The 27,624-nt window shown below is 29.7% G+C and overlaps 2 protein-coding genes across 3 annotated transcripts; both read left to right on the top strand.

The window, feature by feature from the left end:
- Positions 1-1,586: 1,586 nt before the first annotated feature.
- LOC107922862 (non-specific lipid transfer protein GPI-anchored 5) lies at positions 1,587-2,723 on the top strand. Of its 2 annotated transcripts, none has more exons than XM_016853067.2 (3): positions 1,587-2,103; positions 2,223-2,276; positions 2,378-2,723. In XM_016853067.2, the coding sequence occupies exons 1-3, from the start codon at positions 1,788-1,790 to the stop codon at positions 2,497-2,499; spliced, it is 492 nt and encodes a 163-aa protein (XP_016708556.2). In that variant the 5' UTR covers positions 1,587-1,787; the 3' UTR covers positions 2,500-2,723. The 2 variants fall into 2 exon arrangements, with proteins under 2 accessions (XP_016708556.2, XP_016708557.2); XM_016853068.2 differs by having other exon boundaries at positions 1,690-2,103; positions 2,226-2,276.
- Positions 2,724-9,467: 6,744 nt separating this feature from the next.
- LOC107924762 (F-box/kelch-repeat protein SKIP30) lies at positions 9,468-12,702 on the top strand. Its single transcript, XM_016855342.2, has 2 exons — positions 9,468-9,877; positions 11,434-12,702. The coding sequence occupies exon 2, from the start codon at positions 11,505-11,507 to the stop codon at positions 12,540-12,542; it is 1,038 nt and encodes a 345-aa protein (XP_016710831.1). The 5' UTR covers positions 9,468-9,877; positions 11,434-11,504; the 3' UTR covers positions 12,543-12,702.
- Positions 12,703-27,624: the final 14,922 nt, after the last annotated feature.

The following is a 27,624-nucleotide window of genomic DNA, read 5'->3' as shown; positions in this document are numbered from 1 at the left end:
GGACTAATTTGTGTAACGGATGCCAATCTTAGGGACCAATATGATCCAAAAAAAAGTTTAGGGGCCAATGTGAGAAAAGTTGTCAAGTTTAGCTGCCAATCCATATATTAAGCCCTAAAAAACTAACAATGTTAACCATAGGGACTAATTTTGTGTAACATATGCCAAGCTTAGAGACCAATGTGATCCAAAAAAAATTAGGGACCAATTTGAAAAAAATTTATCAAGGGGGGCAATCTATATATTAAGCCTTCTTTTAACATAGGGGAAGTCGAAAATCGAAACTTTCTAAACAATGAAAAGTTTGCAGATAGCGTTTTCGTTCAAATGTTAAAGAAAAGGATTAAATCCAAAATTGACCCTCAAATTATATCAATTTTCGCATTTAGATATCTAAATGGTTTTTTTTTTGTCAAAAGTAATATCTATTTATCAATTTCGTCTCATCTTATCCCAAAACACAATATCATCCAATAAAAATGTGACATGTAGTATGTTTGTATTGGACATTAAACATTTTATAGGTAAAATGAGATAAAATTAATAAGGGTAAATTACATTAGTAATCATCCAACTATTAATAAATTTATTTGTTTAATCACTTAATTATTTAATTTTATCTTTTTTAGTTATCAACTGACTAATCATGTCGAAACTTAAAACTAAAATTATTTAGTGCATAAAATTTTTTATCCACTTTTAGTTTTTCTAATTCGTTTTTTAAACAACCTAAACTTCTCCAGTTTATTGTGTATTTCCATTTTATACTAAATAATTATAGCAATTCAATAAAATTGAAAAATATTAATAACTTTGAATTGTATCCATAAATGAGATATTGATAATCATAAGTTCTCGAGTTTTCAATTTTTTTTTTATTTTTTTTGACTTTTCCTCATGTTAATTTTGTTATGTTTGTATTTTATAATAATATTTATGGGTAATAATAATATATTATCTTAATAGTCAAATTGTTAGAGCCTAAAATTATAATTAGTTGTAATTAATTTTATTATAAAGGCATAATTTTTATATGTAAAGTTTTTTTTTATAAAGATATAACTTTTATATATAATATTATTTATATGAAAGTGTGTTTTTACCGATATTTAAAGGCATATCTATTTGTTATTTGTATAAAGAACTTTAGTATTTAATTATTTTGAAGATTTTATTATATCTCGAGGCATATTAAAATATATTTGAAATAACAATAAAAAAAAGAAAATAACATAACATAACATAAATATATATATATACACATGTTATTCTCAATCAGTAAGTGAATAAAAACTCAATTTTCTCAAATTTTACTTATCTAATCTAAATTAAAAGATATATCCAAACTATCTTTACTTTACAAACATTTTTTATGTATCCAATTATATTTTTCCTTAACACTTTATGCCCTTTTGATAAAAAAATATACTGATATGATCAACACCTTGCCTTTGAAAAAGTAGTTGGTATAACGTATAAAGGCCTTCGCCACTTTTAACGTAAGCATCAAAATAATTGAGAGCACACCTTGGACCGACTTAATTAAAAATTATTATTATGCCATGTTCCATAGTTGAAGTTGTTTACCAAAGAATCTGTTATACGAAAGTAGGCAAAAGTTGGTGAACAAACATAAAGCCACAGCTGCCTGCCTTCTATCACTTCCCCCCCCCCCCCTTTATAAAACCATACCTCCTTGTCTTCTCCCCCACAAAGCCACATACATCACACTTGATTTACTCGAATTGAAAATACAAATCCTACAACAAGCAATAGCAGCTACAACCATGAAGGGATCAGCAATGGTTGCAATGCTTTTTATAATCGCAACAAATTTATGGACAGGATCTATGGCACAATCAAGTTGCACCAATGTTCTCATCAGCATGTCTCCCTGCCTGGATTACATACAAGGGAACTCTTCGAAACCCTCTTCTTCGTGCTGCTCGCAGCTTGCTAATGTTGTGAGGTCAAACCCTCAGTGCCTCTGCCAGGTCCTCAACGGTGGTGCTTCATCACTTGGTGTCAGTGTTAATCAGACTCAGGCAATGGCTCTCCCAACAGCTTGCAATGTTAAAACTCCCCCTGCTAGCCAGTGCAATGGTAACCAAATCAATTAACCTTTTTTTCTTTTCTTCTTCTCTGATGTTGTTATTATTCAGCTTTTGAATTCAATATCTAATTTATTGATTTTATGTTTATATATATATATATATATATAGCAGCATCTTCTCCCTCTGGCTCTCCATCAGGAACATCAAATTCTCCTTCATCTGGTACAATTTACAAGAGCTAATTGTAATTTTAATTAACTTGGTATCCTATAGAACAATTAGCATTAACTAATTAGACTAATAATACGTTCATGTTGGTACAGGTGGTGGTGGTTCAAAGAGTAATGTTCCAACAACAGACGATAGCACATCAGCAGGGAACACCACGAAGCAGTCATTTTCAGTGGTCTGCCTCTTCTTCTTGCTCTTCATCGCCTTGGCTTAGGCTTCAAGCTTGATCTCCATCTGAGCATGTTTCGCCTTTTGTGGATCCTCTCTCATCTATTTCTACTTTTTTGTTTTTTTTTTCAATGTGTTATTAAATTATCGGGAGGGAGTGAATAGTTTCTTTGAGGTTTGTATTTTACATCATATGTGGTTTTCTTTTCTTCAGATTTTTAATAATTTCATAAATAAAAAAAGCAGCATAATATATCATTATTATTTTTATATACATTCAACTTATATCATTATTGGTCGCATGAAATTGAAATCATAATGTCAATTTACATCTCTAACTTCAAAAGAAAAGAAAAGAAATACCAGTTATTACATTCGTTAAATGGTATCATTTTATTTGTTAAGTTTATAATATATTATATAATTTAATACACATAAAAAATTAAATTTATAATAAAATATTATATTATAATATAAATATACTATAATGGGTTAAGAGATTAGTAAGACAGATTCCTAAGGTCTCTAGTATTGACGTTGAATAGTGAACACTTAGGGATGAATTACATCTTGCTAAATCTTTAAATATCATGAAATTAGAAATTGAAACCCATAGCAACTGCTGTAATTAATTTTATTAAAACCTATATCATCTCTAATTAATTTTTTGTCTATTTTGATTCTTGCTTGTATAATACTCTTCAAGTTTTTTCAATCAACACCTTTAAAGTACATATTTAAATAAAGCTATTATGGAAGACATAACTTGGTTAGGAAGCAATTGTAACGTCCCCCTACCCAAGACCGTCGCCAGAGTCGAGCAGGAGACATTACAAAACTTATCTTAGCACTTAAACAGTTTTCGTAGTAAACTATCCATCTGCATCACGGTTGCTAAAAAAAATCATATCTCGAGTTACGAAACTCGAAATCTAATTTTGTAAATTTTTCCTGAAACTAGACTCATATATCTACTTACTAATTTTTTTCTAGAATTTTTGGTCAGGCCAATTAGTACAGTTTATTAGAAAAAGTCTCCCCTGTTTCAGGGTTCGGCTACTCTGACCCTTGTGCACTACGAATCAAATTTCTTCCTGTACAGAAATCCAATGACTAAGCCATTTGTTTCAATTAAAAATAGACTCAATAAGAAATCCATACATATAAAGTGTGAGTCCTAATTCTTAATACACAATTTATGGTGAATTTATAAAGTCAGAATAGGGAATCCAAAAATTGTTCTAACCCTGTTTTACCAAAACGTAAATATCTCATAAAATACAACTCTTTTACCTATTTTGTTTCTTCCATATTAAAATAGATTCATTAAGATTCAATTTCAAATTTTATTCATTATCTAATTCACTTTATACTATTTTTGGTATATTTTCAAAATTAGACTACCGCTACTGTCCAAATCCGTTTTAGTATAAAATGTTGATAACTAAGTTTATAACATCTTCATTTCTTCTCTCTACAATATTTACCAACACTTCCTCTTATTACTCTTCACTAACATATCAAAACATACCATACTTAAGGTTTTGGTAACATTTACAAAACATACCCAAAATATCACTTAACAACTTAGATACTTTCAAAATGACCAAAAGACATCCTAGGTACAATGCCATTTTCCAAAAAGATAGAAACTTCACCAATTTGAGTTTGGGGATCGGCTTGTATGCTGAGTCCTTATACTTTAGTACCTAGCCTGCGCACGGAAACAAACCGTTCGCTGAGAATACTCTCAGTGGTATTTCTATAAACAATAGCTTAATCAACTTTAAAACATGGTAATTCAAACACATTATTGCTATTATTCAATATCAATCAGTACTTTAATAACCTTTACTTTATTTACCCTTATTAACATAACTCGGACACTGACGGATACACAGATCCAACCCACACTCCGGGATAAGCACATAGTGCTTCATCGAAATAAATCCGGAACTTTAACATTATAGTACACAAAGTACTTCATCGGAACAAATCCGAAACTTTAACAGTAGTCGACACATAGTGTCTCATCGACTCAATGTCGGAATATCCCAATACTTCCAATTCCTATGACATGTCAACTATATCCGACTAGCCCGACACTGTTAATAGGGTATTCAAAATCACATTCATTTCAATATGGTAAAAATACTTACCTCATTCACATTTTCATACAATATAAATATCAAATATAGCAATAACGATTAAGCTCGGTTTATAGAAATACAAACCACTATTTATCGAATTTAATCGATATCTTCGTTCACTTTCTCTTTTCCCTTCTTTGATGATGTATCCGGTGCTACGTTTGCTACTAACAATCATACAATTAAAAATCATCAATATATTAATTCATAAAACACATTTTCACTTTCTACCAAACTTTTACAAAAATTACAATTTCATCCTTTTTCCATTACTAATCATTTTTTCTTTAACTTAAGCTTCATATTCTCTTTTAATCAACTCATTAACAATTTCTAACTCATAAAATTCATTATAAAACATAAATTTTGAGCTCTATTCAACTTAGTCCCTATTTAAACCTAACTTAGAAATTCCTTTAACTAGTCACTTCTAACTTCAATTTCTATCAATTTAACCCATAAAACCTCAATTTATTCAACTAAATCAATATCTAAAAATTCTCTATCTTTCTTCATTTTAACCTCATACATATAGAACTTTGAATTAGGCATCCATAAACATAAAAATCATAAGAAAATGAGCTAAAACAACTTACCAATCAAACTTTAGGGCCTTAATCCTCAAATTTCCCTTTTTTATTTATTTATTTCTTTCTTTTTTCTTTCACGTTTGCTCTCTGTTAGTCTTTCTATCTTCTTTTTCTATTTTATCAATTTTACTTATTATACTATTATTAACCTATAATAAATATAAAACTAACATGTGTAATAGCTATAACATAAAATATCTTATAGCTATTACACATATATACCAACTATTACACACGTTATTCAATATTAACACACACATGGCACTTAGGGTCTAATTACTAGATTAGTCCCTTTTACTTCTTTAATCTATAATTAAACTTTTATTCCTTATGCAATTTAGCCCTTTAAACTAAATTCAAGCTACTTCACTTAATTAGACACTAAATAACCATTCAACTATAATTCATAAACATTTCTACTAAATATTCATGAATAAATTTCACGGAAACAGTACTCAAACTCAATTTTCGATACCGTAACTTTCGGTTCATTACAATTCTCTCCCCCTTAATAAATTTCGTCCTCGAAATTTACCTGAAAAGAGATGGGGGTATTGAGATCTCATCGTTTCTTCCGGTTCCCACGTAGCTTCTTCAACACTGTGACTTCGCCATAGCACTTTTACTAAAGGAATACGTTTATTACGTAATTCTTTTACCTCTTGTGCTAGAATCTCAACTGGTTCTTCTTCATACGATAAGTCAGGTCGAATCTCTATATTCTCGGTCGTAATAACATGTGAAAGATCCAATCGATATATTCTTAGCATAGAAACATGGAAGACATTGTGCATTTTCTGTAGTTCAGGAGGTAAGGCCAATCGATACGCTACTGGTCCAATTCTCTCAATAACTTCGTAAGGCCTAATAAAACGAGGACTTAATTTTCCTTTTTGACCAAATCTTAGAATTTTCTTCCAAGGTGAAACCTTTAAAAATACTTTATCCCCGACTGAGTATTCAATATCCCGTCGTTTCAAATCTGCATACGATTTCTGTCTATCAAAAGCAGTTTCCAATCTTTCCTGAATTTTCTTAACTGTACTTTCCGTTTCTTGAACCAATTCAGGTCCAATCATCTTCTTCTCATTCAGCTCTCTACAATATTTACCAACACTTCCTCTTATTACTCTTCACTAACATATCAAAACATACCATACTTAAGGTTTTGGTAACATTTACAAAACATACCCAAAATATCACTTAACAACTTAGATACTTTCAAAATGACCAAAAGACATTCTAGGTACAATGCCATTTTCCAAAAAGATAGAAACTTCACCAATTTGAGTTTGGGGATCGGCTTGTATGCTGAGTCCTTATACTTTCGTACCTAGCCTGCGCACGGAAACAAACCGTACGCTGAGAATACTCTCAGTGGTATTTCTATAAACAATAGCTTAATCAACTTTAAAACATGGTAATTCAAACACATTATTGCTATTATTCAATATCAATCAGTACTTTAATAACCTTTACTTTATTTACCCTTATTAACACAACTCGGACACTGACGGATACACGGATCCAACCCACACTCCGGATAAGCACATAGTGCTTCATCGGAATAAATCCGGAACTTTAACATTATAGTACACAAAGTACTTCATCGGAACAAATCCGAAACTTTAACAGTAGTCGACACATAGTGTCTCATCGACTCAATGTCGGAATATCCCAATACTTCCAGTTCCTATGACATGTCAACTATATCCGACTAGCCCGACACTGTTAATAGGGTATTCAAAATCACATTCATTTCAATATGGTAAAAATACTTACCTCATTCACATTTTCATACAATATAAATATCAAATATAGCAATAACGATTAAGCTCGGTTTATAGAAATACAAACCACTATTTATCGAATTTAATCGATATCTTCGTTCACTTTCTCTTTTCCCTTCTTTGATGACGTATCTGATGCTACGTTTGCTACTAACAATCATACAATTAAAAATCATCAATATATTAATTCATAAAACACATTTTCACTTTCTACCAAACTTTTACAAAAATTCCAATTTTGTCTTTTTTCCATTACTAATCTTTTTTTCTTTAACTTAAGCTTCATATTCTCTTTTAATCAACTCATTAACAATTTCTAACTCATAAAATTCATTATAAAACATAAATTTTGAGCTCTATTCAACTTAGTCCCTATTTAAACCTAACTTAGAAATTCCTTTAACTAATCACTTCTAACTTCAATTTCTATCAATTTAACCCATAAAACCGCAATTTATTCAACTAAATCAATATCTAAAAATTCTCTATTTTTCTTCATTTTAACCTCATACATGTAGAACTTTGAATTAGGCATCCATAAACATAAAAATCATAAGAAAATGAGCTAAAACAACTTATCAATCAAACTTTAGGGCCTTAATCCTCAAATTTCCCTTTTTTATTTATTTATTTCTTTCTTCTTTCTTTCACGTTTGCTCTCTGTTAGTCTTTCTATCTTCTTTTTCTATTTTATCAATTTTACTTATTATATTATTATTAACCTATAATAAATATAAAACTAACATGTGTAATAGCTATAACATAAAATATCTTATAGCTATTACACATATATACCAACTATTACACACGTTATTCAATATTAACACACACATGGCACTTAGGGTCTAATTACTAGATTAGTCCCTTTTACTTCTTTAATCTATAATTAAACTTTTATTCCTTATGCAATTTAGCCCTTTAAACTAAATTCAAGCTACTTCACTTAATTAAATACTAAATAACCATTCAACTATAATTCATAAATATTTCTAATAAATATTCATAAATAAATTTCACGGAAACAGTACTCAAGACTCAATTTCCGATATCGTAACTTTCGGTTCATTACAGCAATTATCTGTTAAGGGCTTAAAATCGAAATTTTTTCATTCTGTTATGAATATCTTATTAAGTGGATGTCTATCATAATCAAGATAAAGTTTTGATGTACTTTAAATTCTAATAGTTATTAGAATTAGATCTATACTTCTTTTATACTTCTTATGCTTATAAATAGAGACTTTGATGAAACATTTTAATCACCCCTTTAATTAATAAAGCACGTTCTATGTTGCTTTCATATTTTTTTTATTTTTTATTTTCCCTATCTCTCTTTATTTTATAACACATTTATATTTTTAGAAAATTTTAAATTAGTAAAGACAAAATTATACTTTGACCTTCTTAAAATGATAAAAATTTGATTTAATTTTTTAAAAATTACAAAAATATAAGGTATTCAAATGGTAAAATTACATTTTTACTATCGTAAAAATTACAATTTAATTTCGTCTCCCCCTAAAATAATTTTTTTGGCTTTGCCCCTGTTAGATTTTATCTTTATGTTATTTATAATAATCCTCCATATTATATTACTAACACTTTTTGGATTGCCACATCTATACCTGTCCATGGGCTGGGTCAGGTCACCTGAAAAGTGAGAGGATTTAGGTAAAAATATAGGCTCGAAAAATGAGCTTTGGGGAAAAATGAGACCCATTTAGAAAACGTGTTGGGCCTTAGGTAAGGCTTTTTTGGGCTTGGCCCGGTTGAATATGCAAAAGAAATGCTATTTTTTAAAATTGCTTTCTTGCTTCTTTTTTTTCATTTTGTTGCTATTTTCTTGTTATTTTTCACTATTTTGCTACCATTTCACTATTATGTTGCTACTATTTTGTTGTTGTTTGGATATTATGTAACTCTTATTTTATTTTTAATTTTATTACTATTTTAGAGTCATTTGCTTGTTAAATTGTACCTATCTTAGTGTTATTTAAGTTTACATATTATTTTTTAATTTATTGAGAAATATTTATTTTAATATTTTTAGTAATCTTGATGTATTATATATTTTAAAAAAAATTAAATATAAAAAATTAATACAGGTGAGCCAGGCTCAAGTTTTATTATTTTATCCGAACCGAATTTAGATAAAATTTTAGACCTATTTTTTTGAGTTGGGCCCAGACCTAGCAAATAGGCTTAAAATTTTAGTTGAACCTGACTCAACCTATAGACACCTCTAACTACATCCTATTATATATAATTTTTTATGAATGAACCTTTTGGGAAAAAAAAATTCAAATATTAAATAAATAAAAAATTAGAAGAAAAACAAATTTTGATCTAATTCTCGAGCACGTTAACGAAAACGAAAAGAAAAGAAAACTGGGAGCCAAGAAAAAAGAAACACGTGACATGAATAAGGAGTAGGACCCAACTCGATATAATTGCATTGCGGAGTAGAGTAGTGAAAAATGTGGGAGTTATTATGGTCGTAAAATTGGATTGTAAACAGTGGTCTACTAAATTAGGAAATGTTGTTTTAATATGAAAAGAATCCCTTTCTTCTCTTATGTAATAATGTAAACATAACCCTCAAGTTTTGAGATAGAAAGAGTCAAGGAAGACACAAATTTGGGAGTAAATAAAAATGGCATATCCCAAGTGGAATATCCACTTCACTTTCCACAGTTTGGTTTTAGAACAATAAAAAATCAGAACCAAATAAATAAATTAAAAAATATTTTACTAAATGTATTTGTAACATGGGCGTTTCCTTCCTTAGCTGTGAAAAGTCTCTCTTGCTTTCTCTCCCTCCCTCGAATATCTTCTCTTCGCAGGCAAACAAACAGAGCTCAATTTCTTTTCTTATTCCGAGTCTTGGTTATCAGGTAAGGCATCTTCTTTTTTCTCCATCTCAGAAGCTTTAGAATAACCGCCTTTTCTTTTCTTTAATTCAGAATCTTGATTTTATTTCGAAACTATTCCAATTCCCTTTCTTTTCTTTTTAATGATGATTTACAACTGGGTTTTTTGTGAAACTGAAGGAACGATGGTGGGTGTATTCTTTTTCTTATGCTGAAATTTTAGGGTTTTGTTCTCAATTTCACGAATTTCTTTGATTTATCATTGTGTTTCTGGGTTTTGGATTAACAAGTTGATAAAGTGAACTAAGCGTGTCTGTGATGGCTAAATTCAATCGGTTTGGGGAAATGAAATACATTCTGGTACCACGTTTCTTTGAATATGTGCTTGATATTCAGGTTAGAGTCAGGAATTTTGTTCTGTGGGTCAATGAGTTAATGCTATAGCTGGAAATTTTAGATCTATGTGTAGATTGTCTAAATCAGTTTTTATATGATTTTACTATGAATATTGCTAAATGTACAAGCATATTTCTAATTTTCATAACAATTTAGTATTTGTATAAGGACAAAATAACTAAATCACTCAATTCGGTAACTTAACTCACCTAACATCCTAATAAACATTCAATTCATCCAAAATTTAATTGCAATTAAATTATAAAATAACTAGATTACTATACTGTAAACAATTCAATTCATCTAATAATCCAACATGCACCTACCATTTGATATCAGATATTGAATCATGTCATTTAATACAAACAAACTTAAGTAAAAGTAATAGAAAATCTAACATTCAATTCTTCCGGAGCTATTTATTCCCAAACTGGAATTGTTTGTGCCATGAATGGAATTTTGATAAATAGAGCTTCAATTTTCCCCACAAAGTAACTTCATTGATTGTATCTTACTGTTGTTGCTGAAGATTATTTGTTGTGTTTGATGAAAAAGCATGTTGTCTAGAATGTCTTATGTTTGCCTATTTGTTTCTTATTTGCTTGTTACAAATGCAGTAGTCTCAAGCATGGAAAATGAAATCTTAGAAGTTAATTCCATGCTATTTTATCATAGTTTATGTGCATACGATTTCAGTCACCACCCTTGTGTATTTTGAGGTTTATCAGCTGGTTTATCCTTCAGTGTTTTATACCTTGTTTGCAAACATGTTGCAAGAACCGCAGTCTCAACTGAAGTCTTAGATGTTAATTATATGTTTTGTTTTTGATCTTATTAATAAATAGGTCAAGTGCAGATGATTTCCATTAAGGTTCATTTGTGTTTTTGGTTCATCAGTTGGTTTGTCCTCCCCATCTTTTACCACCAAGCCCTTCTGCCACATCAGGCACTTGAAAATTGTTAATGGGATGATTTCTTGCAGTTGAACTCTTGAAAAAAATTTACCAATAAACTATCTCTAATAGTGTTGTTTCAATGTCCCTTTGATCATTAGTTTTCAGAGCTAGTTATTTCATTTAAGATAGCGAAAGCACTTCAATGTTTTGTTTGTGAACTATGTTGGTTAGAAAAATTCCAAACTATTGATTTGGTTCTTACCTACAAGTCCATATATTCTTTTTCAGATTGCATGTTGCACTGGAGTGATTGACATAGCAAAAGTTTGTTAGGAAGAATCAATGAAACCTTGGTTAGCATGTCTGGATTAATTGAAGGTCTTCCCGATGCTGTTGCCCTTAGGTGCCTAGCACGGGTTCCCTTCTACCTATATCCTAAGTTGGAGATTGTTTCTCATTCCTGGAGAGCTGCCATTCGTAGCCCCGAGCTGTTTAAAGCTCGACAGGAACTTGGCTCAACAGAGGAACTTCTATGCGTGTGCGCCTTTGATCCGGAGAATTTATGGCAGATGTATGATCCTTTACGTGATCTTTGGATTACTCTTCCTGTCCTTCCCTCAAAGGTCAGGCACCTTGCTCACTTTGGTGTGGTCTCTACTGGTGGGAAGCTGTTTGTGCTTGGTGGTGGAAGTGAGGATGTCGACCCTTTGACTGGTGACCAAGATGGGAGTTTTGCAACTAATGAAGTTTGGTCATACGACCCTGTGGTGCGTCGGTGGGCTCAACGTGCATCCATGATCTTACCTCGTGCTATGTTTGCATGTTGTGTGTTGAAAGGAAAGATCATCGTTGCTGGAGGTTTCACCAGCTGCAGAAAATCTATATCTCAAGCAGAAATGTATGATCATGAGAAGGATGTGTGGATTCCGATACCTGATCTCCACTGCACCCACAATTCAGCATGCACAGGGTTAGTTATTGGCGGAAAGGTGCATGTGTTGCACAAGGGATTATCTAAAGTGCAAGTCCTGGACAACGTGTGCTCTGGGTGGACAGTGGAGGATTACGGTTGGCTCCAGGGTCCAATGGCAGTTGTACAGGGAGCCCTATATGTGATGAGCCATGGACTTATTTTCAAGCAAGAAAAGGAAGTGAGAAAGGTCGTAACCTCTTCTTCAGAGTTTCGCAGGAGAATCGGGTTTGCAATGACAGGAGTGAGAGATGAAATTTACGTGATCGGAGGCGTAATTGGCCCGGATCGATTTAATTGGGATATCAAACCCATGTCTGTTGTTGATATCTTGACAGTTGGGGGTGATAGACCTACATGGCGTCAGGCTGCTCCAATGACAATGTGCCGAGGAACAATTTTTGGTTGTACACAGCTAAGAATTTAGATCTCAGCTCTTCTCTCTTTTCTGTTCTTTTTTTTTTTTTGGTTTTAATTTTATTTATTTTTATCTTTAATAGTTGGCTGGTTTCATTTTAAGAAGTGTACTGTTGTTGAGGCATTGAGTTCCCTCCTATTGGAGATGACAAATGATATTTTCTCTTTTACTCCTTATGGCTACTTTATTTTCTGTATACATACATACATACATATATATATATTCTCATCTCTGCTCTTGTTTTTCCCCTTTTGCTTTTATAAATTAGTAGCAATTTTTTTAATAAAATAAAACAAAACAAAAAGTAGCAGCATAAATTAGTTTGATGAAACTAGAACTTTAGTCTTGGGTTATTTTTTGTTTTAAATTTGTGTAAGACAGCTTAATTTTCGTAAAAGTGTGAATTTTTAAAAAAAAATTATCTAAAGCATCGAAATATAGCGGAAGCAAACTTGAAATGAAAATAGAAAAACTAAAAGAAAATAAGCGCACACGAAATGTTTGACCAAAATTGTAACACTCCTAACCCGTATTCGCCATCAAAATAGGGTTTCGGAGCATTACTAGAATTTACAGATCACTTAAAAAATTTCAATTAAATACTTACCGATTCAATGCATCATATAAATAAATATATTACCATTCAATCAACAGCTTGACACTTGTCTAAGCATCAAACAGCAGCATTGTTAGTATACTAGTACATATTTCAAATAAATTCAACATTGATATACTTATTTTCTTGACATGTCACACTTGAGTTTTAATAATTGTTTTTACTTACATAATTTCCTTGTTTCAACATATTAAAAATAATTATATATGTACATGTCATGAAACATATCATTCTCTTACCGTTTCTTCATAAGTATATATCATTTATTTTATTATATCAATATTTCATGCTCCATCATTTCCATATATTTTATGTATATTTATTCCGGTAATAGTTTATATCAAACTTAACATAAATTATATTCCATGTACCTATACTTATTTCATTTATCTATCTTCTTAATTATTTCATACAACTATTTTGTACATATATTTCCATATGACCAATTCTTGTAAACATTTCATACAACCATTTTGTATAACCAATTCATAAAACCATTCATCATTTGATACACATTACCTAAATATTAGTTGTTTAACAGATGTCTTGGCGTCTCTCATCCACGATCTTATTTATCTTCGACATGATGCCATAGTGTCTTTCAACTATGGTCTTACTCACTTTCTGTCATGTTGCCATGGTATCTTTCAACCATGGTCTTGTTCATTTCATGTCACGTTGCCATGGTATCTTTCAACCATGGTCTTATTCATCTCATGTTACGTTGTAACGCCCCGTACCTGAGACCGTCGCCGGAGTCGAAAACGAGGTGTTAACAAACTTAATTCATTACTTAAACAGCACAAACAATTTATTTAATTTAGTCCCTAATTTCAAATTAAGCACTTTATGCATAGAATTTCTTCACGAAATTTCCACACAATCATGCAATCATATCATAGACCTCAAAATAATTATAAAATAATTATATCTATCTCGAATTTATGGTCTCGAAACCATCATTCTGACTAGGCCCAAAATCAGGATATTACAACTTTCCCCCCCTTTAGGGATTTTCGTCCTCGAAAATCTTACCGAAAAAGTGGTCTTCACTTTTAATCTCATATTCGGTGCCGAAGAACTTTCACTTAGGCTGTACCTCCAATACATCTCTTTAATTTCTCATATGATCTGAAAGCTTACAGTCTCAACTCTCAACTCTCAACTGTTCTTAAATTTTCAACCCTTCTCAGTTTCCCATGATATCATGACATAAAACCTGGATCTCAACTTGATTTAATGGAGACCGAAATTCCAAGAAATCCAACAATCAAAGAGACCTGAAATTCCATGAATCTGATGAGTAGGAATTCATTCAATACCGATATGATTTATAGATCTCGCCAAACATTTAACAATAGGATACATCACATTTTCCTCTTTCCGCCATGGAAATAATTCTGATATGGCCTCAAGAATAATCCTTCTTATTTCCATCCCAATATCAACACTGGCAAGGATAATTTTGATAGATCCCAATGCTCGACTTTAACCTCTTTAACAACTCAGATTTTATGTAACATCGAATGCTCTAAACTATCACATTACCTCACTGTCTTGAAACACATCACAATTCATACAACAGTACATTATTGAAAGTCAGGAAGTCTTTGCTCAATGTAGACTAGTCTAGTTCAGACGCTTCGGTTACCAATATTCTTATTTATCCGAACTCTGTCAACATGTAATAAACTTTTTAGCTTTCACAATACGAAAACCTTATCATTCGTAGTGACTTTAACTAATATCCAACTCTTTCTAATAAATATACACTTCTCGTTCAGACTATTTACTCTTTTATCCGTAAAAAATGAAATTTCATTATCAGACTTGAGAAAAATAATCCTGACATAATTGTCACATGAAATCTTTCAAATAAATAATTTACCATATCGACTGAAACTCGCGTTTTTATCACTTATGCCTTTACTGATGTCAAATCCTTACACAGAAATTAGAAAAAAATCCCAATACTAAAATCACCACATTACCAAGATCAAATTAGAAGTATAGTCATATTTGACATGATTATCACGAGCTGAAGAACGCACTTCGAACATGAGTCTTAATTGACAAATTATGGAACAAAGATAACAAGAAAACCGAATAAAGAAATCCAAGATAAAGAAACCCAGAATAAAGAAATCCAGAATAAAGAGATCCAGGATAAAGAAACCCAAGATACGATACTATGCCGGAGAATCGAAAACCAAACTCATAGAGAAAATACAGAATACCCCGATAATTCTTAAAAGAAAGAAAGTCCAAAAGAAAAATCATTTAATCCCACTGGAATCAAATATAACGAGAACAATATATCTTCCCATACATATATATCAGATGAAGCATCAAGTAGAAGAAACAGAATCATAATATCATATGTATTTTCTCATCAATTCTTATCAGACAAAATGAAATAGAATACCCGATGAAATAGAGCAATATAAATTATAAACCAGTCAGACTACCAATGCTTTCATCCAACACTAGAATTAGAAGACATTCCCATATAACAAGAATTTCTTCAGAAGATCAATAGCCATAGAAATATTTCTGAGAACGGGTAAACACATAGAACATTTCAAAAGAGACTGCTAAATCTGTCCAGTCATAACTGTCACACTCAGATAGTTCACATTTCAAATATCATTTCCCCAACTAGTTCTGCCGTCACAAATTTCATATTAAACCATTCACTAAAGAAGGCAAGTTCAGAATAAATTTCAATTTACACTTTTCTCGACCTTGCACCTGAGTAATTCGATTTACCAAAGAGAATTCCTTCTCTAACTGGGACAATGCATAATTCCAATAATCTTTATATCAATCCGATACTTTACTGGCTCTGACTTTACTTATCAGCTCATTTTCAATCACTGATCATACTTATAATTATTCTATCACTGAACTCTTTGTGTTCTCAACCAGAAACTTATTCAATACAAATCTCATGAAATTCCATTATAAGTACCACTTCGATAAGGGGGAGGGGTTGTAGGACCTCTGACTCACCTTTCTTATACATACACATATGACACAACTTCCATCATCATAGCAACATCATCAAAATCATGTCATTCATTCAGGCAATGCAACATTCATGTTGGCTTACACCAATTTTCCTATTGTTCCATTTAGACAATACTTATGCATACATTCTATGTTTTCTAGATAGCTTTACTTATCCATTCATTTAATTAAATTAATTCATGCTCATGACATCATATAAGGCCAAACAAACATAGATATTTGCATCACAATCACAACTTTCATTTCGTGCATCATCATGTACATATCATTACAATCATATAATTCAGTCCAACAATTTAACATAGATAAGTTCATTTCATTATAATCCTTTATCTCATAAAAATTGTATATCATTAACACTCATCAACATTCAACGTCCAATTAAGACAAGGACATTTTCATTCGTATCATGATATTATGACTTTTATTCATACCTCTACTACTTTTTATTTATTCCGTTCACCTTATCAAGTAAGCCACATACACAACATCATATGAGCATTAAGCAAATATGGATATTTATCACAACATGAACTTTCATATCACATATTATCACATATGTATCATAAACTTTTATTTATACTTTTCTGAACCGAGACTTATCATAATCATAACTTTACTCAAATACCTTTACATAACATTGAACATGGTCAGCGCAGCTCGGTTAGAGAGTACCTTGTCTAATAAGACGGTACTTATACGCGTCGGAAGACATCACACTATCTCAGATCAGTGGCATGTATAGCTAAACTTTTACACATGCTAAGTTAGTCCGAGAACTGACTAAACCTGCTCTGATACCACCAAATATAACACCCCGTACCCGTGACCGTCGCCGGAGTCGAAAACGAGGTGTTAACAGACTTAATTCATTACTTAAACAGCACAAACAATTTATTTAATTTAGTCCCTAATTTCAAATTAAGCACTTTATGCATAGAATTTCTTCACGAAATTTTCACACAATCATGCAATCATATCATAAATCTCAAAATAATTATAAAATAATTATTTCTATCTCGAATTTGTGGTCTCAAAACCACCATTTCGACTAGGCCCAAAATCAGGATATTACATACGTCGCTATGGTATCTTTCAACCATGGTCTTACACATTTCATGTCACGTTGCCATGGTATCTTTCAACCATGGTTTCAACCATGGTCTTACACATTTCATATCATGTTGTCATGGTATCTTTCAACCATGGTCTTACACATTTCATTTCAGAGAGCACACTCCCGCAAACATCATCCTTATAGCGGGATTACCAGTCCAAGCTAAATCCCCTGTAATGTAAACTCATAAAGTATTGACGGGATTACCAGTTCAGGCTAAATCCCCTGCAACGACAATTACTCTAATGAGCTTGGATCTGAATTACTAGTCCAGGCTAAATTCAGACCCTAATTCTGATTACCCGTCTGGGCTAAATCCATTTTACACATATTCTTCGGGAGGGCTATATCAGGATAGGATCACCCATCCGGGCTAGATCCTTTTTACCGTCAATTCCTTTTCAGAGATCCATCGAATTTTCCTTTCATTCAACCAAGATTTCTTCCCATTTTATCAAATATATCAATGTTTCATACAATGAACATTCAAATCATATTCACATCAATAACATACATTTCAAGCATTTAAGAATATAATTCAAGTTACACGAACTTACCTCATTGCTTGTTTGTGTTTATAATTTCATTAATTCGATATCTTTTCTTTTCCACGATCAAGTCTCGTATTTGAGTCGTCCGGATCTTTATAAATAAATTTGATCATCATTTTCATTCGTTTCATATTTTAATGCATTTAATTAATGCTCTAGGCAAAATTACCATTTTGTCCCTAAACTTTTAATTAATGACGATTTCATCCTTGGGGTTAAGAAAATAAAATTCTTGCAATTTAATCCTTACTTCCAGCTATTATTCTCATACATATTGATAACAGTCCATGAATTCTATAAAATATCAGAATTTTCCATAATTTTAACACTTTTCAATTTAATCCCTAAAACATGTTTTCCCCCGATCTTGAACTAAATTAATAATTTCATTCAGTTTTGTAATTTAAATAATAACATAATCCATTTCATGCAATTTGGTCATTTTTGATATTTTTACAAAATTTCCCATAAAGTTTTACTTTTATTCAATTTAGTCCCTGAGCCTAAAACATGCAAATTAGCCATGCTAGATGAATATTCATACACATTTTTCCTCCTCCTCCTCTCTATTCCACATCCTTAGTGTATATAACACACTTGTAAGTAACATTATCTATAATTTTTATTATTTACTTTTATGAATATTCAAGTTGTCCCTCTGTGTCATAATCACTAAATTATTTATATCTGGATCTATAGAACTCCAATTTAAGATCTGATAATTTTCCCTGAAACTAGACTCATATATATTCTTACCATAAAAGTTTCAGAATTTTTAGTTTAGCCAATAAGTACAGTTTATTCTTTAAATTTACCCCTATTCTGCTGTCTGACAGTTCTGACCCTTCTTCACTAAAAATTAATTATCTCCTACTACAGAATTCAAATGATGTTCCCGTTTATTTTTATTTAAAATAGACTCATTTAGGATTCTAAAAATATAAATTTAAGCCCATAATTATTTTTATCCAATTTTTTATGATTTTTAAAAGTCAGAACAGGGGAACCCAAAATCATTCTGACCTTGTCTCACAAAATTTATTATATCTCATGATTTACTATTCCATTTCTTACATAATTTCTTCTATAAGAAACTAGACTCAATAAGATTTAATTTCATATTTTATTCATCCTATAATTATATTTATACAATTTTTTGATGATTTTTCAAAGTTACACTACTGCTGCTGTCCAAAACTGTTTTAGTGCAAGATATTAATTACCATGTTTATAACACCCTTATTTTCTTTTTCTGCACTATTTCTCATTACTTTCTCTTATTTTCTCTTCACTAACATATCAAGAACATAGGACCTTATGTAAGAAAACTATACTATAACATTATTTCCATGCTTTCTCAATAATAACAACTTAAAAATATATTAAAATCTTGATGTACTTACCTTTTTCTATTGATTTCAATCTTTAATTTGATTTTCTCTCTCCTCCAGCTTCTATTCCTTGAATCCAATTTGACAGTCTAACTCCCCATAGTCTCCTTAACATTTTTCTCTCTTGGTAGCTATGGAAATTCTTTTGATTTCTAGGTGAAAATAGTGAATTTTTGGTGGAAGAACCAAATTGTAAAGAAAAGAAAACTTTCTTTCTTTTCTTCTCTTCTAACGTTTGCATGCATGGAAAGATGATGAGAATTCTTCATCTTTCCTTCCTTATATACTAAATAAATAATAATAAAATAATAATAAATATCTCATTAAAATATTAATAAAATAATATTTATCTAATTAATTAATTTAAAATATTATCAACATAATCATTACATTCTAGAATTCTCTCTCTTACTAATTGACCATTTTTCCTTTCATGATCTTTTAGAATTTCATTCTTGAGTCATCACTTAATTTGGTAAAATTTTCATTTAGTCCCTCATAAATTTTCACCTATTCAATTTGGTCCTAATTCATCCATTTTCCTTAGTTTCTAGATCATTCTACCCTTAAAATATTTTCACTATTGGTCTTTCAACTTTTTCATATTTACACTTTAACCCTTCAAATTTTGAGTATTTACTCTTGTGCAACAAAACTTTTTTATCTTTACAATTTAGTCCTTTTTGTTGAATTAATATATCATAATATACTTCCCAAGGTTGACACAACTCAAACTTTTCCTTTTTGTCACTTTATTTTCTTATTTTACTATATCGAGGATAATATCTTACTGCAAAAATTTTCGGGGTATTACAAAAATGCTCTTAAATATATTTACAATTATGAATGGAATGGTTACATCAACGGTTAATATTAGAGTTTATCTACAATCGAGAATCCAGAAGGATTTAAACTCTATACAATATTATCCTTTTAGAATTTACACTATTTATCCTGATAATTTTAGTTTTACTAGTGAAGTAAAATCAATAGCAAAGCTTTTCTTCAATGTTTTCAAAATCGGATCGGTGGTCAAAACAATTGTGCTACCGATCCAAGTGACACAACATGTTCAATCCGACTATGGTTGAACATGATTTTTTTAATGATTTATTTAGTTTTTTTTAATGATTTATTTAATCGAATTGATAGTTCAATCAATTTGACTATCAATCAATTCTAAAAACCTTTTTTTTTTTTATCTCGCCCTTTTTTCTAGAAACCTTTATTTCTTTCTCTTTTAGGTTGTGAATGAACATGTAGTTAATTCATTGATAGGGAATATATGATCCACATTATATTATCAGTTTCATGTGTTATTAGAGTTATATGTATTATTAGTGAATAATAATATTGTACGTCATCATTAAATAAATTTTTAAAAAAAGTTAAAGACTTATAAATGAATAATAATTTTATTCGAACATAACTGAATAATAATTAATTATAAATAAATACTAAACTTATAAACTTTAAACCCTAAATCCTAAAATTATTAATATTTATTTATAATAATTATAATTAATTAATATTTAGTTATGTTTAAACAAGATTATTAGTATATAATTTTTGTTTTATCTAATAATCTTATGTTATATATGTTATTATTCATTAATGGTGTACGAGACTTATGCACCAATGAATCAAATTTATTCATGCATTAGTCACTTATATGTATCACTTAAAAAAAAAAGTGAAAATTATTTAATCTTAATTTTTAATATGCCGTATCATGGTTTATATTTAATGTATTTATGGTATATAAATATAAAGTAGTAATAACAGTGGGGCTCGACTGTTTTTTTTTTCTTTTTTCATTTTATATTTTAATTTTGATGGATTACAATATTTATTTCAATTATAATTGATGTTTGAAGCTAATTGTAAAATTTACTTTTGAGTTGAGATAATAGGCAATAATAAATATTCACCAACCATCAAAAAATTCATAAAACTCAAAAAAAAAAGAGAGAGAGTAAATAATTAAAAAAAATTATAATTCCAAGCCAACTAAAAAATTTAAAAGAAAAAATTATCATCGTCCAAAATAATAATTTATAAAGGATACATTTTATAAATAATTATAAAAATTACATAAACAGTTTTAGTGCATTTATATACCTATAATTCACATTAAATATACAAAGAGTTAGTTATTTAAATTATTGTAAGAATTTTTTGAAAACAATTCTTAAATGAAAAAGAATACATAAAATATCTTCAAGCAAATAAAAGAAATTTTTTTTTTTGCATGCATTAGTATTTTTTTTAATATATTATCTTTGCACTATTTAAGCATTAAATTTCATTGTCATACTTTTTGGCATTGCATTGATAATAGTTTCTTTAATAAAAAATTCCCCTAATGATCTAATCTTTCCTTTCATGTAATACTTAAAAAAAATTAAAATAATTCAATAAAAACATTTTATCAATAGAATGCATAAAATAAAAATATTGTAATTAATTTTGTTTAAAGAAAAAAATAAAAATAAGTCTTAAATTTAAATTCATTAAATAAAAAAAAATTTATGTAGAATCATTCTAAACAAAAGAATTATCCACTTTTAGAGAAGTTGTATAATTTATAGAAGAGAAAAATGAAGTGTAGAAAAAACTTACCTTTTCAATACATTTGTATTTCTCATTTAAATAATACAAACTTTTAAACTATATATATAATCAATTAAAATAAATATAATAAAGATGATGGTACCAAGAAACCTAAATAAAATTAGCTATGTAATAGAGAGTTTAATTTCTCTCTTAACAGTAAACACAATGATAGGTAAAAAAGATATTTAAAAGATGTGCATTAATTGTGAAAATAATTGAGTGTAAGCATTAAATTGTATGTGAAACAAGTTGTTTGGTAACAAACAAAAATATCATAAATTAAAATAAAAATTACTCAAACATAAATTACACAATATTATAAAACAAAAACCGCAGTTAAAATAAAATATAAAAATTATATATATCCTAAATCTTAAAATTAAAAAAAAAATTTATGAAGAAGTAGATATCATATAAACCAAGCTTTGTGATTAGATTTGGTAGAGTTTTGGGTGTAATTTCCTTAATTTCTTTAACACTTGTATTTTTATCAACCTCACAATAATACCTAATGAGATTTTATAGATTAATGTCATTTTAAGTTTAAATGAAGTTAATTGAATAGGACATCCCAAATAATTTATCCATTTTTAAATTACTTCTATTTCAATCTTTAAACTCTAAATTAACTTCCAATTTAGTCCTTTTGTTAGTCCTAGTTTATTCATGCTTTCCCTTTTTTTTCCTTTTTCATTTTCTTATTTAGTTCTATAAAAATAATTAAATTAAAATATTTTATTTATATCTTTTTCTTTCTTTCTTTCTTTTTCTTTGCCAACTTTTCCTTCTTTAAACTACAAGCAATAAAATAAATATACTTAAATATATTTTTTTAAAATTTTATATTGCTTATATTTTTCTTTTTATTTGTTAATAAATAAATACAAAAAATTGTAAACTTTATTTGCACTAATCTATTATTAAAAATAAAATAAATATTCTTAATTAAATAATGTAAAAAAGTTTTTTATTTAATGATAATTTATTTTTTATAGAATATTTATTTTATTCATGAAAAAAGAAAGAAGAAAAAATAATTGGGTTAGAATTTGGTATACTGAAACTTCACAAGCAAACTTAAAAAATTGTCATCTGTCTCGTTTCTTTTACATATTTATTTTTTTAATATTTTACTATATCTCAAGAGACACTTGTCATCACCCAAATCCTGCTTGTGGAGTTTAAATATTCGTATCAAATATTTTTTTCAAAATAATTTGGTAAAAATAATTTATAAGAATATATTTTAATAAATTATTTTTTGTATTTATATAATGAAAATAAGGGAATTAAAATAAAAAAAAGGATTTTATAAAATTATAACAAATGAAAATTTTCCTAAAAAACAAAAACAAATAACATATGATTGAAGGACTTGATTGAACTTGAAATTTTAATTTAAATATTTTAAAATTTAAAAGTTAAAAGAATCATTAACTCTTGCATTTATCTATTTATAAACAAATTTAATAATATTCCCCAGTATCATATTTAAATACATAACGTACATCAAATAAAAGTCATAATAATCCAGAGAAGATGGTATAAGTGTCATAATCAAGTAAACCATTTCCATACGTTGCTCTTTTTTTTTTTTTTTTTTTTGCAGATACCTTTTCGTTTTTCTTCATTCCTTGGCTTGTCATGAAAATGGTTTGACGAAATGGAACAACCCGAAGGCCAATTTTTCAAAAAACCTTCATTTCTCGGCATTTCATTTTCTGATGATGAAGGCTATTCTCCACTGACACTTGAAAACGAAAAATCTAAAACCATAATTGTATTTGGCTAAGACGTAGAAACCACTGAATTGAAGGGCCCTAATGCCAACTCTATTTGTCAATGAGAGAAACATCTGCCTCACTCAATATTATTTATATCTCCCCCAAACTTTGGGTTTAGCTTAATCTCCTATCTTTGAACTGGATATATGCCATTAATTAACTGGGAGTGAAGAAGATATGGCTCTAAATTTATTATTGCTACTCTCCTTGACAGCTGGAATGGTGCCACCTTTGTCTGAGTTGAATCAAAGTTCATGGAGTTGATAAGGTTAGTACTGATGATGTAGGAATTAATAGGTAGGTTGATGAAAATTGAGGTTTACACCTGCGGTGACACCAACCTTGCAATGAGGAGAGAGTCTTTTTCGAGTTTTCGTATACAAAATATAAATGGGATAAAATGTATGCATGAAGAAAATTTTGGAAACTGAAAAGTGGTTGTATTAATATGGAAGTCCATGAACTTTAAAATACGCAAGATGGAGCGAAGGGTGAGCGAGATGAATTCCCGGTGCACCTCTCTAATTATCTTAATGGATGCTCTAAGTGTGATGGGACTTGGGCTGCCGTTTTCCTTTCACATGTTGATTCCATCATCCATTTCTCCGCCTTTAGTATTTTATATTTCCTGAAATCCCTTTATAATCCATCAACAGCCATTAGTACGTTAAATATGAATCGGTTAATCAATTATTAGTATGGATTTTAAATTCTAAATATATCCCCCACAAGTAATCTAGCCCAATTTTCCATGCTCCCAAACAACCTTTACTTTTTCTCCTCTGCAAACTTAATTTGTGGGATATTCAAAAGTGGAGAACTAATAAAATTATATTAATAATTATTTAATTATGATGAATCGAAAGCATAAATAATTATTTTATAACTTTTTTGAAAATTTAACTCAGTTTTTTAAACCCTAAGCTACAATTAAACATGTCTCCAATTTTTTTTTTTTTTTGGTTTCCATCCTTATGAATTATTTGATTGGTATTTGTTTTTATAATCACATATATGACCTAAACCTAATCCTATTTAAATAGAATATTAAAGTAAACCAACTTTTGATAAATCAGCTGACCCATGGTGTAAGTACAATCACAAGTTGATGAAATGTACATTAATGCATGATACCTAACACTTTATAATGACCTATGTCTTGTCACATAATAGATGTGTTATATATTTAACATTTTTCTTAATATAAATCAAAATAATAATGACACCATTTTTTCCCTTTCTATCTTATCAAAAATAGTGGCTTTTATGAAATTAAACTTCCTCAAGGTAATAAATAAATGCATAATCATGGTACCAATTTTTTAAAACATCCATCATCATATTTCTCAAGCTCCACTATAGTATATTAAATATTTTTTCATCGATACTGCAGTTAATAATGCTAAATAAATGTTAATACAGGTAAAACTTATATTGTCTTAATTTGATTAGCATTAGTATTATTGTCAGTGTACGAAGTCATGAGTTTGAATATGCTGAAACGCATTATCTTCAAGAGTTGGGGAGGGGCTATGGATAGCTCTAGACATTGTATAAAAAAGAGCAAATATAATAAAAACATATAATGAGATTGATGGTCCAAAAAAAATCATTGATCTAGTGTCACTAATTAAATAATATTAGCTAATATTAATTCAATTAAGTAACATTAACCAAAGGAGTTGTTGTCATTATATCTAATATTTAAAATAATAACTTTAATAACTAGTTTATAAACTAATTATTTTTTTATAATTATATATTAATTTAATAAACCATTTACAATTTTTATCAAAGATTAAAGTCTTTATTAAAAAAAGTTTTTCCCAATTGATGATTACTTTATTTTACAAATTAAATATTAAGTAATTGTTGTGTTTATATATGGGTTTATGCATTCCATTTTTTTATATATCTCACATCTTACCTTTTTAATCATGTTTGTGAACATATTTTTTAAAATAAAAATTCCAAATTGATTATAAGTAGAAAAATAATATTTTTTAATGAATATAAGTGAAACACGCACAAAAGCAAAATACTATATTTACAGCTTTGACAATAATCGAAATATGAAGATATAAGTAAAGATAAGAAATAAAATCTGAGAAGGAAAAAAGTGCTGAAATGATTTTATATAGATGTGATGAATTACGATAATCATTAATGTGGCAGTGATGAAATATTTGGGTAATAATAAGGATATACATTTTGTAACATTTGATAGGATTTGACATAGTGATCATAATCTTGGATATAATTTGACAACTTTGATGTAATTTTGTTAATATAACGTAAATTTTCATTCATGCACGTATTCAGATAAATAAACACGTACACAAATCTAGAAACAATTGTATACGTAATTGTTTTAATTTTATGGATTGATTTAGAGTTAAATGTTATTAATTATGGTGAAAAGGATAGTTGGACCCATTCATACATACCCCATCTGCTCATCATTTTTTCCATGACTCCCCTAATTTGAAACCCATTAAGAAATTCGGCCCACGGTTCAAATCAGCCCTCGTAAGCTAGGTCCCACTTCTCATAAAATATTTGATGCATAATTATTTACATTTTAGCATGATTTATTGATGATATGATGATAGGGTTACATTCAAACGGGGCTAATGGACCCAATCAGACAAAAAATTAAACATAATTGGTGGGTCCCTGTTAATTTGTTTGATGCTGAATTGTTGATCGGTAAAACTGCGGGCCTAGGTGTGTTCTTAGGTTAAGGACCAGCCTTTACACTTGCCATTTGTCGTTTCTCAACATTAACCATTGTTGCTTCTTGTTCAAGAGTAAAACCTGTGCTCCTAGGTTACGTCCTTTGGATATTTATTATACAGTATCTTCTTCTAATTCACTTTTTACTCTATAAATCGATTATCCTATTCCTATCCTAGAGTTATTGGAACATTTATTAAGCTATGGTTTTTTATTTCTATATAAATAACTTATCATCATTTGTCTGGATTCCTAGCTTAGGATTAGGAGGATCAATCTTATATGGGGATCGAGAATTAATTGCAATTGAATGGCAATCTTCCCTGCCCCAATTATTGGGGTTTTGATTCAAGGATGGTCTCATTCCTTGCCGCGTGCAGAACCAGGAACCCTACATCTCCGGGCCTATGCTTATTTGCAAACAGGGGTAATCAACATGAAGATTAAATTTAATAACATTATTATAGGCAAGATCGAGTAAACTAAGGTACTTGGGTTGGAGTTGGACCCACCAATGAATGCATTAGATTAGAGGACAATGACACATGGACCTTTTGATTACATGGTTAAGCAAAGTGCCGTTTCAGGTCCCATTTCTTGCCCTCCCACACCAACACTGCTCTGCTTTAATTTGCGTCAGAGTTTAGACAAAGTGATCAGTGTAGAGTAAATACGCCAGAGAAAGTCGAGAACGAATGCGACAAAACTACGTATGATATTAAAGGGTTAGAGTCGATAAATACCCTTTCAAGTTTAGACACCAATTTGAACAGTGAATTAACTGCTGCTATCCATAACATTTGAAAAAGTCAAAATTATATAAATCTAACCTAAATTTGGGTAACTTGAACTGTGAAAGTGGTTTGGGTCTTTTATCAGAACTTCAAAAACCCAAGTGATATTTACAAAATAAAAAAAAGGGAGGGGGGGGCATTGAAGAGAAAACAGTCTGATTTTGGTGCTAGATAACCAAAACTATAAATCCCATGGTTCATCACGTTTTAATCTATCTAATTAAATAAAAGCTCAACGATTGAAGGTGTGAGCCACATTTTCATCCTTGAAAATTGTCGTTGTTTTTCTTTTACTAGGTTACATCTTCATGCATGAAAATGACCTTTTGGCATGGCAACTGTAGGCTTGAATTTGATGCAAGGTAAAAAAAAGGTACTGTAAATACTGAAAAGCGGTACAAGGTAAAGTTATTTTGTGCTCAGCCGTGAAATAATGATTATTCCTTTGAGAGTGCA

Source organism: Gossypium hirsutum, chromosome A11 (assembly GCF_007990345.1).
Source record: "Gossypium hirsutum isolate 1008001.06 chromosome A11, Gossypium_hirsutum_v2.1, whole genome shotgun sequence".
Classification (NCBI taxonomy): domain Eukaryota; kingdom Viridiplantae; phylum Streptophyta; class Magnoliopsida; order Malvales; family Malvaceae; genus Gossypium; species Gossypium hirsutum.
Note: the sequence above shows the minus strand (reverse complement) of the source record. Positions and strands in the feature narration are given on the sequence as shown.